Source organism: Nannospalax galili, unplaced genomic scaffold (assembly GCF_000622305.1).
Source record: "Nannospalax galili isolate Female #2095 unplaced genomic scaffold, S.galili_v1.0 scaffold417, whole genome shotgun sequence".
NCBI classification, from domain to species: domain Eukaryota; kingdom Metazoa; phylum Chordata; class Mammalia; order Rodentia; family Spalacidae; genus Nannospalax; species Nannospalax galili.
This window is the reverse complement of record NW_008340785.1, coordinates 4,243,482-4,258,185: the sequence shown is the minus strand read 5'-3', so window position 1 is coordinate 4,258,185 and position 14,704 is coordinate 4,243,482. Positions and strand designations below refer to the sequence as shown.

General features: G+C 44.7%; 1 protein-coding gene across 1 annotated transcript in view; it reads left to right on the top strand.

The window, feature by feature from the left end:
* The first annotated feature begins 1,406 nt into the window (after window positions 1-1,406).
* Window positions 1,407-14,704, top strand: part of Slc35f1 (solute carrier family 35 member F1) — a 462,243-nt gene continuing 448,945 nt past the window's right edge. The window contains exon 1 of the mRNA XM_008835782.2: window positions 1,407-1,590. Within this exon, the coding sequence (XP_008834004.1) occupies window positions 1,424-1,590 (167 nt within the window). The 5' untranslated portion in view covers window positions 1,407-1,423. The remainder of the gene's footprint in view (window positions 1,591-14,704) is intronic.

The following is a 14,704-nucleotide window of genomic DNA, read 5'->3' as shown; positions in this document are numbered from 1 at the left end:
GATTCAGTGGTGTTATCAGAATGCTTTTGTGTGAACAAATATACCTGTTAAACTTACCCAGTGCAATCGATTGCCCATTCTGCAGTGAAGTGAAGAAAAAATTTAAATACTTATCTTTTTTTGGTTCAGGATCCTTGCCCAGGCAATCTACAGAAATGTCATTATGAAAAAAATCGCTCTTGAGTCAATTTACTAATTGGAATGAGGATCAATAGGTATAAGAAATGTCTGGGACAAAGTGCATTTGGTAGAAATGTGGTCTTGTTCAGCACTAAGATTTCTGTAGCCAGCACATGGGGTTTTCCCGTTGTCAGGTGGAAGACCTTGAAGGAGCCATTAGGGCCTCTTGATAGATGGTTTACTCCGTTTAACTCTTACAACCTCCACACCCCGCCTCCGGGAAACAGTCATGCGTTGCCTTGTCCCAATATGTAAGAATTTGCTAGGATCTACCTGTTATTCCTGTTATTAAGTTTTACAGGAATCTGCTTACTTTTCCTTTCATGGGCTCTACTTCCTAAACGGAGACGTTTTGAGATGGCTTGGTTTGCTTTTCCTACTTCCCCAAATGGTTTTTGGTGGGAAGCTGTTTCTCTTTCCACTTCCTCTAGGCCTATTCTGATGAGAGTAGGTGTAATATTTTGGGTGCTCAATGTGGGTTTGTAACCTGGGCCAACACCTGTGTCCGCGTCGTGCCGCTGTCCCGGGCCATGGTGCTGGATTCTGCGGTTTCTCGGCGGGAGCAGGAGGCATCCCCGCCAACTCCAGAGGAGGATCTAGCTCTCCCCTGGAAGACAAAACCACCACCAAGATCAGGCATCCTAGCTAGAGCCTCGGTGGACGCCAGAGGGTCGAGGACGAAGGCACCTCCCGAGCGCCCTCTGGCGAGGGCCGAGCGCATGCATCCCCCTCCCGGGCCCTCCGCCCGCTCGGCGCCCCCGCCCGGCGCTCCAGGTTCACTCTCGGTCTCACTCGTGAGACACAGACGGCAGCTTTCCGAGCGAACCCGCACCGGCTGAAGCGGCGCCACCGCAACTACCACCGCGCGCCAGGAGAAGCCCTGGGCTCGGGGAGAAAGGCGCAGCCCAGGAGCCCGGCTCCTAGCCCCGCTCGGCCTCCGAGCCGACCTGCAGCTCGGGTCCCCGCCTACCTCCTTCGCAGCCACTTGCGGGGTGTGCCCGGACTTGGGTCGGTAAGATCCCGGCGGGAGGCGGCGGCCCGAGCGAGGGTGCCGGGACTGGAGAGCCAGCGCTGAGCCGGACGCGGGGCCGGAGCCGGTGCCTCCCCGCCTCTCCGCTTCTCAGGCGGCGCCGCCTCCCGGGCTCGGGCTGCTCGGCCGGGTCCTCTGCGTGTTCCCGGGCCCGGAGCCCGCGCACGATGCGCCCGGCTGCGTTCTGATCGCCGCGCAGCCGCCTCCGCCGCGATGATCCCGCCCGAGCCTCCGCAGCAGCAGCTGCAGCCACCGCCTCCGGCCCCGCCGAACCATGTGGTGACCACCATCGAGAACCTGCCGGCCGAGGGCAGCGGCGGGAGCCTGTCCGCCTCTTCCCGGGCTGGGGTGCGCCAGAGGATCCGCAAAGTGCTGAACAGGTGAGCGGAGGAGCCGGGCAGAGACGCCGGGACTAGGGCTGCGGGCGCCGAGCCCGGAGTCCGCTCGCTCTATCGGATGTCCCCGAGGTCCTTTGGGACTGGGTTGGGGCGAGGGGACACCGAGGAGCCCCGGCGAGCTGGTGCCCGGTGCTCGCGGAGAGGCCGCGGCAGCTTTGTCCTGGAGCGGGGATCCCGGGAGTGGCAGGGTTGCGGGCTGGTCCGAGGAGCGAGTTCCCCGCGAGGCGCGGACCCACACCGCCCTGTGTGTGTGCTGGCACTCACGCCCTCGCGTGCGCGTGTCTTTTCACTTCCCTTATGCACTCGTACCCCAGCTTTACGCTCTAGGGACCCGGGAACACGGCCAGGGAGGAGGCGGGAAGGCGCGGGGCTGCGACGATGGCGTGGAAGTCACCGGTCAGGCGTTGTCTCTCGCCCCGCCCCGGTGGCACCCACCCCCTCCCCAGGGGGATAGGGTGGCCGTGAGGGTCCCCGGCGGACAGGAGGGGAAGCCACTTCCGACTGCCGCTCAGGTGCCCGCTCACACTCTATAGGGCTTGGAGCAGGGAAAGGGAGGCGAGGCCAGGACCAGACCCCTGCGAAGTGCAAAATATTGCCAGAAGGGTGTGAGAAGCAGGTGCCGGTTACTCTAAAGCCAGAGGATCGCGGAGCCTGGAGTGCTGGAATCTGCGTAGTGGGTTATCAAGGACGAGCGTGGTTTAGAATGAGGACCCGGTTGACGTGAAAATGGAATCTTCATGGTGCCCTGACTCGATATAAAAAGGACTTCTGCTACTTAACTAACTTAAAATGATGCATGAGCTACTAAAAAATAAAAATAAAAAAAATCATGTAGCCAGTGTGTAGTGTGTGTGTGTGTGTGTGTGTGTGTGTGTGTGTGTGTGTGTGCGCTTTTCAAGGTGTCTGCAAGTAACCCTTCTGGGTGCATATTTATATAGGTTTCTGTGTGGCACAGTTTTGGGTAGCAGAGATTCCTTGAAGCACTCCATGGAACTGTTTGGGACTTAAAGCTCAAAGGAGAGCTCAAAAATATGCACAGAAATAGCTTGAAATATAGTGACCAGGGGAATATGGCTGCACACTATTCAAGAATTTCTAGTGAACACGTATATAATAACTTACTCATGAATATTTCTGTATGGTTTCATTTATCACCAAAGAAGAAGAAATTCACTTTTAAGTGAGAGCTGTAAGTCAAGTTTTTCCTGTCATTTGTAGAGCTGAATAACACATTCCAAAAAAAGATGCACAGAATAAATCAGGAAGATGATGGCTAACTATGGGTTATATGGGTAGTATCCTGTTCTTTATGAAAAACTGTAGCTTTTAAATCGCCAATATTTTAAGCAGATTATATTCTTAATTATTTTTTAATCAAAGTAGAAAACATTGACGCAATAATTCATTTGTCATGTTATTATCGAGTCTGTAGTAGTTGTTCTAGATATATAATGAATCTTAGGGTCCGGAATGATCCAAGGTTTGAAGGGACTTGGCAGAACCTTTTGTCTTCTCAGGTCTTAGTTTCTTCACTTGGAGAATAAGAGGTTGCTTAGTAGTGGGGGCGGAAAGATTAGGCTGCCTCCCAGTGAGGTAGAGTGAAAGTGCTTAGAAGTGACTCTTGTTTGAACACTCATGGAGTGTGCTGGCTGTAAGGTAAGTCCATGGGGTCATTTCATAAGTATCTTTATTTATTGAGATCTCAAGATCCACTCACATTTTCCTTGCCTCCCTTTCCTTCTTCCTTCTTCCTAACACTTCTGTTCCTTTCCAAACATTGTCTCATTCACACACGGTTGTCAGCTGTTCTCTTTCATCTATCCCTGGTAGGCAGCAACTTAGCAAAAGAAAGCAGTTTCAAATCGGTAAGCCTCTAGCAATAATTTAAAAAACATTATCTGTCCAACTTTTGGCATTCATGTGAAGAGTTGGCGGGTTCTGTTGCTGCGAGCTGGTGGAGGAATCTCTTCATTGACTGACCAGGGAGCTGCTCCAGCCCTTTCTTTGGAGACATTGCAGAGGGACAGGCAGATGTAAATGGTACAGGAAATTGAGCTGGCTGTTCATATAGTTCTGAAGTTACTTAATACAAGGGATGATTTCTTATTGGGTTGTTATTTATTTACTCTAAAAGTATAATTTAGAATGCGAAAGTCTCCTCTCTAGGTTTTGATCTACTTTTCTTTTTTTTTTTTTTTTAATTCAAGCTGGTGAGCATTCACTGTACATTATTTAAACACATTAATTTTTGGTTATACTTCTAAGGAAGTATGACTAAGAAGTAAAGCTCCATTTGACATATGGACAAAAAAACCCAAATATGTTTTTTGATTACAGTGGCATGAACATATACAAGTATACATGTACTTATCCTTAAAGCAATTACTATGTACTGAGCCTTCTTTTGGAAGGCACATATGTGACAAATGTTATTCTTGGAGTTAAAGTCCTCAAACTTTCACTGGGGGACTTGCCATGTATATTGCTATTTAGAGTGAAATGTCCACAATGCCTAACTGGGTGCTTCCAAATGTCTAGATACTGGGACCAGGCAAATAAGTTGTTCAATATTATTCCAAGTTCCTTTCTGTTGTGATAGAATATTCTGGCCAAAAGTAACTTAGGGGAGAAAAGAACTTATTTGGTTTATGCTTCCAGGTCACAGCCCATCACTGAGGGAAGTCAGGGCCAGAACTGAAGCAGGAACTGGAGCAGAAACCTTGGAGGAATGCTGCTACTGCCTTGCTCTGTGGCTTATGTTCAGCTAGCTTTCTTATACAGACCAGGCCCAAATGGTGCCACCCACAGTGGGCTGGGCCTTCCGACATCAATCAGCAATCAAGACAATGCCCCATACACATGTCCACAGCCAGGTCTTATCTAGGAAATTCCTCAATCAAAGTTCCCTCTTACCAAGTGCTAGTTCCTGTCAATTTGACAATGAAAACTAACCAGGATGAATGTGCAGTTTGTATAAAACTTCTTGTCTGACATTTTGGACTAATGCAGGAACTATTTGAATGTACACCAGTTAAGAGGAGATATATAAATGAAGATAGTAAACATAAATATGATTTAGAAAATATTTTCTTATGAAAATGCCTCATCTCCATCATTGAATGTATGGGTATAATTTATTTGCATGCACTGCTATTTAAATTTTAAATTAATGTTTTCTGTTGAATTTAAGTCCTAAATTTTCTCTCAAAAATATTTACCAATGTATGATTATCAAAAATATCTTAAGTATCATTTTGCAAGTCTGACATTACAAGTCACCAATTCCTACTATATTCCATTGTAAACAGATTAATTAGGCAGACTCACTAGTACTCAATAAACTATTTATTTATTTATTTTTACATTTATTTATTTGTGTGTGGTAGATGAAGGAGTGGGTCATGCCATGGTGCATGTATGGAGGTCAGAGGACAATTTTTGGGAGTTGGTTCTCTCCTTTTACCATGTGGATCCTGGGGATGTAACTCAGTTTGTCAGGCTTGACGTCAAACACTATTCCCCACTGAGCCATCTTTCTGGCCCTTAACAGATTTTAAAAATCAAATCATGCTTATTATACACAGATTTAGAGGGACAGGGCTGTAATTTACAATCATCTTTGCTTCTGGGAAAGCACAAAGTATTCTTTTGAGTGAGTCTCCCTCCCTTATTCACTGATTCATTCATCCTGGGAGTGTTTTCTTCAATGAGTACTTATTTGGTTTCACTACACTTAGGGCTCTGAGAGAAGAGTAGTAGAGCAGATTCCACAGGCTGAAGTAGTCTCTGGGTGCCTTTGCAGAAGCTCCTATTATTAACCCTTTAGTACAATCTACCAGCGTGTCAATTTATGTAAAGTAGAAATACACATATGTTTACCTCTCAAAATTAGATTTTAAGGTGATCTAATAAAAAGTTCCCATAAGTCAGTTGTTTCCCCCCCTAGGAAAAGCTGCCCAAGAAGACCAAACCTACAAAATTACTTGAAATGTACACAGATTCAAACAGTAGATCTTTCTTGTTGAATACAGTTGTCTATTTCATTAAGAACTTAAAAACAAACAAAACAAGAAATCAAGAATCAGGCCAAGCATGGTGGTACAGGCCAGCACTAAGGAGGCAGAAGCAGGCAGATTTCTGTGAATTCTAGGCAAGTCTGATCTACATAGTATGTTCCAGACCAGTCAGAGCTACATAGTGAGACTCTCAAGAAAACAAAGCAAAAAACTCCCTGCAAAACCAAAAAGGACCAGTTATTAATGTTCATCTAACTTTAGAGTATTTGAAGAGAAAAAAAACAATCTGGACCCTATCTTAGCAAGGTCATTGCAATATAACAAGAAAATAGAGCTTTCTAGTAGGTGTAGTGGTACATGCGTGTAATCCTAGTACTCAGGAGGTGGAGGCAGAAGAATCCTAAGTTTGAGGCCAGCCTGGAATCCAGAATAAGTTTCAAGTCATCTTGCCTCTATAACTAGATATTGTCTCACCATCACCCTCCAAAATCCAAAACCAAAACAATAACAACTAGAGTTTTCTGAAAATACCAGTATGCTAACAGTGCATAGGTAACTCTGTTGGGGCTAGGCTTGTGTGTTGCACATAAGAGAGATTTGAAACATGACAAGACCATGAGGATCAGTAGGTTGAAGGACTGGATACTTCAGTATATAATATGATGTAACTGAATGAGAATATTTGAGTTAAAATGAATACTCAGTTCTTACATTTTATACTATAAAACATACATTTCATACTGTAGAACATTACAGTATATGCCATGCTCCTAATAGTGCAACTTTCTGTTGTCCTTTTCTAGATAGGGAAACAAATTGATGTGGTCACCTAGCTAAGTGCTCTGAAGACCACAAGGAGAGAGATAGTGCCAGGCTGGGAACAAAACAGGAGAGGCCAGGGATGCTATTTGCCCTTGGCAGAGTCTGTAGGTCAGAGGAGAGGGAAGGGACTGGCATTTGGAACCAGCTAAGAAGCTATTGCAGGCAGTTAGTGAAAGGAGGTGGACATCTACATGGAGTGGAGGCAGTAGGGATGGAGAAGGAAGTGTGTGGACAGACTCTGCACCAGGGTGAGAGAGAGTAGATTATTTTAGGGAAGACCCAACATGGCTGGGTCTTAGTAGATATTCAATGCTTACTTGTTAAAAATTTATCTGAAAAGCTGCCATGGGGAAGAGGTCTGCTCACTAGGGTTGAAGAGGTCTAGGATGCTGAGTGACTGGAGAGGCAGTCAGAACACCAGCAGCTACCCAGAGCATTGTCTGTGCAGTGATACTCGGCCCCAAACTGATAAGAGAAATTAAGACAAAGCATTTAGAAATATCTGGATTGGTTTGATGGGGCATTTTTCTGTCTTTTGTTCTAAGATTTTGGAAACTGGGTCTTGGTTTTTTGCCATTACATTTTTCTTATAATTGATTTTTATTGTGCTTTACAAAAGTATTGCCTGCACTACTGAGTTGAAAAGGAATGATATTTTACAACAAAAAGTTTGAGAAGTACAGGTCCCTGTTGGTTATCTAACGAGAAGTAACAGTGAGTCTGGATTCTAGGAGTATCTAATCACGAGTGGAGGGATCCTCATTCTGGAAATGTCAGGAGTGCATCAGTCATGGCCCTGCAAATCTGCACATATTAGCTGACAAAGTAGAGTGCTACAATTGCTACAGTTCGGTTCTTAAATGTTCCTCGGAGGCCATGTGTTAAAGGCCTGTTCAATAGCTTTTGGGGCTATTGGACATTGGTGAAACATTTAAGGATGGGACAGAATAGAAGGAAGTTATGGCATTGGAGACATGCCCTAGGTTAGGATATTTGGTTCTTTTTTTTAATTAAAAAATATTTTATTGTTTTTATGTGTATGAGTGTATTGCCTGCATGTATGTAAGTGCACCCATGTTATGCAATGCTCATGGAAGTCAGAAGAAGGTGTCAGATTCCCTGAAACTGGAGTTACAGATGATTGTTAGCCACCATGTGGGTGCTGGGAATCAAACCCAGGTCCTCTGCAAAAGCAGCCAGTGCTCTTAACTGCTGAGTCATCTCTCCAGCCCCAAGGACAGGATATTTGAACTAACTCCCTTTCTCCACTCTCTTTGTTTCCTTCCCATCCTGAGGTGGGCAGCTTCCTCTGCATTCACTCCTCACTGTAATATACTGACAAGTGACTGAAGCCATGAGCCAAAATAAATCTTTCCTTCTCATATATTATCTCACATATTTTATCACATAGACAGATATATAGGTAATAGGATAAGTGGACAACTGATCCACTAAATATCAAGGCCTTAGCCAAATGGCTTGGAGAACAGTTGGGCTTTAAAGGGCCTAAGGGGTACAGGGCAGCAGCCCATATCTGTGGAATGGGTGTTAAGTAGAGGGTGCTGTTTTTCAGGGATCTAAGAGTTGAACAGAGCAAATCCGGGTCCAAATAGCAGAAAGATGAGTTAGGTAGACCACTATACCACTTCATCTCAAATTCTGAGAGGCACAGAGTAGGTACCACTCAGCCAGTCAGCAAATAATTACTGAATCAGGTGAGGAGCATCATCTAGATGTTGAGGTCATACTTCAGGGAATAAGACAGCAAAGGGCTCCTCTGCCAGGGGGGGCTAGTGAATGTAGGGAGGTAATAAACAACCATATCCGAACGATACCCAACAGTGTCACATAATATGCATAGAATTAAAGCGGGGTGACATGAGAGAAGTAATAGTACTTTAACTTGGGTGGGCCAAAGAGGACTCCTCTCTCTCTCTCTCTCTCTCTCTCTCTCTCTCTCTCTCTCTCTCAGTGGTGACATTTATGCTATAATCAGAAGAACCAAAAAGAACTGGCCACTGGAGGGTCAGGAGGAAGGGCCTTCTAGTTAGATGCTATGATAAGACAAACAACCGTAATGAGGGAAAAGAAAGGAAGACTGGAGTACACGAAGCAGGGGTGAGTGGGAAAGGGGGTCATGGAAGGTGGTAATGACATTTTTTGAGAGGTGGAGAGAACAAGTGAAAGATTTTAAGCAGGATTGTTATTGCATCAATGTTGGAAAAGACCATGTAGGCTGCTATTGGAGAATGGGTTTCAGGAAGATCTGTGCTATGGAAGAAAGACATGTTGGGAGCTGAACTAGCCAGTGGCAATGGAGATGGGAAAAGTGGATTCTTTAGGGAGTGATTTGCTTCAGAAGGTAGTCTTGGGACTGGCTGGATGATTTGATAAGCCAGCTGAGGGAAAGGAATAAATAAAAAATTCACAGTGTTCAGGGCTTGAGCAATTGAGTGAGGATTGTGCTATTCTCTAAGAAGAGGAAGTCAGCTGGAAGAAGGTGTTCGTGGATAGGAAACCAAGAGTTTACTCCCTCCAAGAAAATTAGAAATTAATGAAAATGCCAAATAAAGGCTGAAATTCTGGGAAGTAATGAGCTCTTGGAATTTTGCATTTGGGAGTCATGGGTTTGAGTAAGGTTTGCCTAGTGGCAATGTGTGGCAACAAGTGACGAGGGACCCTAAGAATGACCTGGGGGCCCACCAATCTTCAGAGTTAAAAGGAGGAGCAAGTAGCCAAGGCAGGAGGAGGAGCCAGAAGCAGGAAGTGGATCAGGGAGTGCAGTGTCCTAATATTAGGAGCAGAAAGCATTTCCAGAGAGAACAGTAGGCTGTGCGTTGTGCTGAGTCCATAAAGAGCAGTCAGAGACACGACCAATGGTTTGGCAACATAGAAAGCTTTGGGGGTTGTGACAGCCAGGCTCAGAAGACCAGTGTAGGCAGAAACTTGGTTGACATCATTGGGGAGAGAACAGGAGGTAGAGGTGGCAGAATAGGACTTTGAGAAGTTTTGCCTCAACAAGGAGCAGAGTAAAGGGAGGGTCCCTTAATATCAGGTCTGTGTGCTAATGAGAATGGTAAATCTGCGTGTGCAGCAAGGAGGGGGTGTGAAGGCAGGAACCTAGTGAAGGCTCAGTGGTGGGCTAGGCACAGGTATGTAGTAGGGAGAGTATGCACTGGAAGAAGCTGATTCGGTAGATTCGGTGGTGGGAATAAAAGGCAATTCCTGTCAGGTGGCTTCTGTGCTGGAGAACTCTGAGGGAAAGAAGAATTCAGTTGTGAATGGAAGGTGCCAGGTGCTGGGGGAGGGGTGTAGGATGTTTGTATAGAGGTACATGGGAAGTAGTCATTTTGAAGAGTCAAAAAGGAAACTTACTAAAGAAGTGTCACGTGTAAATTTGATATTTGTGGTGGGGATGCTGTGTATGGGGGCCCATTAGGCAGAAGGAAGGCACTGTCATGTGGAATCTTCTCTGAAGAGAGCTAACTCAGAAATACACTGCACCCAAGCTAAGCCAGAATCTCCAGTGAATTCAGATGTGAAGTGAGGGTAGGTAGGACCAGGGTCCTATTTGACATTTGGGAGTAGGAGAGAGAAGAGGAAAGCAAGAGATTTTAAGTGGCCACCTGAAGATCTGTGCCTGGGCCACTGGAGTGATGGTGTCCCCTTGAGTAAGAGGCATTTTTTCAAGTGACAACTTGAGGGAGCTTCAATTTTCTCAGTGGTAAACCAGTTAAAATAATCCTGGTTCATTTCCCATTGGGTGTTTGGGGATTTTTAAATGAAATAACACCCGGGAGAGGACTTGGAAAGCTGCCAAGCACTCCGCAGTAGTTATCCTTGTCACAAAATTAAAAGGAGAGCCTGGGTTCTCTCAGCTTTGCGCTTTCACTGAGGCTGTGATCTGTGCTGACCCGCCTCTTGCCTTGTCTCCTGAGCCTTGTCAGAGTCTGAAGGGAAAATCACCCATTTATGAACAAGGCACTAGTCTGCTTATGCCAGTTTTTTTTTAAGCAAATATATTTCTAGCTTTCTTTCTTCCTTTTTTTTTCTTTCTTTCTTTCTTTTTTTTTTTAAAGAAAGCCTCCTCTTGGGAGTCTTTCATGAGGCATCAGGCATACGTCTGCCCCTCAGAGACTCGGCTTTGGCAGTACCTGTAGTTTACACAGGAGGGTTTGACAGGCTTCTGGAAGGGGTTACTGCCTCTTGAACCCAGCGGGTTTCCCACTGAGCAAGGGCCTAAAAGACTGCACAGAGTAGATGGCAGGGCGGACAGAGCAGGCTCTGAGGGAAGAGACCTAGCCGCTTTAATATGCTAATGAGGAAAGCCCAGATGCAGGAGATCAGTGCAGCTCTTTGTGAGGTTCCTGGGCTGGCTGGTGAGGCCGCTGTGGACGGGGAAACACTGCGCCCTGTGAGCACTGCGCAGCCCTTCTCCTTCCAGAGCATCCCGTGGGCGGGCGGCCTGTGGACTCCGCTGGGATGCGCGATCAGAGGCTGCGCACCCTCTGGCGTGGCATCCAGAACGCGGTGTTCGGTTCTGGACCATGTACCAGTCACAGCTAGGAAAGACCTTTGCAGCTTCACGAGATGAGCTCTTGGCCGTCCCAAACTACCCAGCTTGTCGAGTGGCGTTCAGGCTATCAGGAAAGGGGTTAATTTGCCCTGGGAAGTAGTACAGGTCAGCGTTTAGCTAGTTGTGGGTTAAGTCAGTAGTAGAACCAACCAACCAAACACGACCATTCAGTGAACCCTGGAAGGAAATTCATATTCTGGTTATTTCACGCAGGGATGCCCTGGCATCTTAGGATGGGGGTGTTTCCGGTACTCACCAAGAAGGGCAGCGAAGGTGTCTTGAAGTGGCATCTGCATGACAGGAATATTCATAACATTTACAAAGACGTTTACTTGTGTTGAGCCATTTGCAGACACAGGGACTGGGTAAGGCTGCTGCTCCTAGCCACCCCTTAGTGTTGCCCCTTGATTTCACCACAAAAGCATCATTAGTGTCTTTGGAAACAGGAGTTCCCAGATAGACATGCAAATGAAAATGATCAACACATAGTATCTTGATCTTTCCTTGTGTATGTGTATATTCATGTGTGTGAGAGCACATGAGTGTGTAGGTGTAGAGGCCAGAGGAGGATGTCAGGTGTTTTCTTCAATTTCTCCACCTTGTTTTTTGAGAAAGTCCTTTGGTGAGCCAGATGCTCTCAAATTTGGATTAGACTGGCTGGCCAGTAAGCCCGGGATCCTTCTGTCCTAGCCTGGCTTGCTCTGGGATTGCTGCTGGATGCTGTAGTGCCTGCCTGACCTTTTCACATGGATGCTGGTGACTGGATGCCGCTACTCATGCCTGTGCAGCAGGCATTTGGCTGACTAAGCCATATCCCTCTCCCTTGACCTTTTCTTTGCATTCTACTTTTCCTTTTTGGATTTTTCTGAGGATATGCAAATATTTAAATATATGCCACATACTATATATTGTTTCCAAAATAATTATGAAATATTATTTTTAATGGACTTTTGCCTATCCACAGCTACCTCTGTGTCTTACTCTGCTTTCCATCTCACACATGCCCAGACTTATAAACTGATAGGTAATTTTCTGTTTGGAGTAATTTATCTTTCTTATTTCGCGATAAAAATCTTTCAAGATTAAAACATTTTATAGATTTTTTGAGACTTTCATACACTATATTTTTACCATATTCAGTCTTCCCCCATCTCCACCAAACCTTACTTTATGCTCTCTATTACTACTTTTTAAACATTTTTTATTTATATTTTTTGAGTATTAGTGTTGCCAGCTTGTATATAAGTGCACCCATGTCGTGCAGTGCCTGTGGAGGCCAGAAGAGGGTGTTGGATCCGCTGGAACTGGAGTTATGGATGGTTGTTATCTGCCATGTTGGTACTGAGATTCAAACCCAGGTCCTCTGTAAAAGCGGCTAGTGCTCTTAACCACTGAGCCATCTCTCCAGTCCCTTATTATTACTTTTTAAAAGACCCATCAAGCAAGTTCTCCACATGCTCTTGGGTGTGGGTTCATGTCCTGGAGCCTGGTCAACCTACCTAGCATTTGTACACACCCTTTAAGAAAACTGACTCCCTCTCCCAGCAGTTATCAGTTGCCCAAAGTTTCTCAGCAAGGGCTAGGACTTTTTGCCCACTTCCTCCATCTATACTGAGTTTTTGTCAGTCTTGGGTGACTTCATGTGTACAACTTCCCTATTGTGTCCAGAAAACATGATTACCTCTCAATCTCTCACAACCTCTGACTCTTACAATCTTTCCATGAAAACAGTTTCCTTATGTTCATCCACCACCTTAGGCTTTTACAATCTTTCCACTTCCTCTTCTGACATGGTCTCTGTGCCCTGGGAGGACAAGTGTAGGTGTTCTATTTGGGGCTGGGTACTCCATAATCCCTTATTCTCTACATGTCGACCAGTCATGGGTTTCTGTGTTAATCACCATCTGCTGTAAGAGGAAGCTTCTCTGGTGAGAGTTGAGAGTACATTAATCTATGAATATAATAATAAATCTTTAGGAGAGTAATAGTGGGTTCCTCCCCTATAGCCTGTGATCTGTTTAGTCACAGGTTCATGGTTCTTAAAACAGTGCCAGGTGTGGACTTCATCTTATGAAGCAGGTTGTGATCAATTCAGAAAGTGATTGGTTAATCCCATAACATTTGTGTTGCTGCTGTACCGCTGGACATATCTTGTCAGGCCAGTTGTCTTTGTAGCTCACAGGGTTCACAGCTGGGAAGGGCTGATGATTACTTTTCTCTTTTGGTAGCTTGTACAGCACCTTCCAGTACTATGATAACTAGCCAGTAGAGATGAAACTTCAAGGTCACTGCCAGATTGATTTCTCCATGTTTGCTCTATGACTCAACATATGTAGTGTCTTCAGCAATAAGGTGTTTCAAGTTCTGATGGGTAACCAAGAGCAATGGCAGGGGCCAGTATTGTTTGAGGGTCTATGCTACCCTTCCCCATCAACAACTCCATAAAAGGGAGCCCATTCCTGGCATTTATTTATTAGCTCATGGTGTCTGGTAGAGGCATTGTCCCTCACTATAAGGTAACTCCATTTAAACTCTTAGATATTTTAAGAAGCTCTATAGTCATAGGTTTCCATACAACTTTTTCAAAAGGCCTTTGGTGTTAGTGATCCTGCCTCATATTCTCACCTCTAACATGCCCTCCCATTACCCACCTCATTTAACCTTTCCTATTCCATTATTTCCCTCTCTCCCTTTGTATCATTGCATTCTATCTCCCCTCCCATGAAATCCCCGCCCTATGATCTCTTACTAGTTTCCTGACCTCTATGGATTTTCCAATTGAAACACAAGATTCAAACTAAAGATTCAAAGCTTGTACCCGCTTATGAGAGAGAACATGTGATGTTTATCTTTCTGGGTCCAGGTTACCTCACTCTGAATGATTGTTTCCTGTTTCATCCATTTACCTGTGACTTTCATAATGTATCTTTTCTTAACACCTCAATAATAATTCATTATCCATTCATAGTCAATGGACATCTAGGTTATTTCCATTTCCTGGCAGCAGCGAATGTGGATGAACAGACATCTTTGTAGTAGGGTATAGAGTCCTTTGGGTATGTGCCCAAGAGTGCTATGGCTGAATCATGTGGTAGATCTATTTCTAGTCTTGTAGGGGACCTCCACACAGATTTCCATAATGGCTGTAACATTTTGTACTCCCAGCAGCAATGAATAAGTGTTCTTCTTTCTCCACATTCTCATTGGCATTTTTCATAACTTTCCAGTTGAAACACACATATCTAAAGATCCAAAACTTGTATACAATTATGAGAGAGAACATGTGATGCTTATCTTTCTGGGTCTGGATTACTTCACTCAGGATGATATTTCCAGTTCCATCCATTTACCTCTGAATATCATAATTTACTTTTTCTTAAGAGAAATGCCTTTGCACCTAAGAAATTTCCATGAGACCTAGGTTTATAGGTGTGTAAAACAGGTATACAAATATAGCCCTTACTGATAATAAATCCTAAAGAAGAAATGTTAAAGACAATTATTTGACAAACATTTAATTTTGACATTTGTTAAAGAAAGCAAATTTATATATTGAGATATATACTTAAAGAATTAAATCTTGGCAGAATATTTGATACTGCAGGCCATAGAACATCATCAATGTTATATGGAGTTGATGGATATTTTTATTTTACACTCACCAAACTGAGAACATTTATAT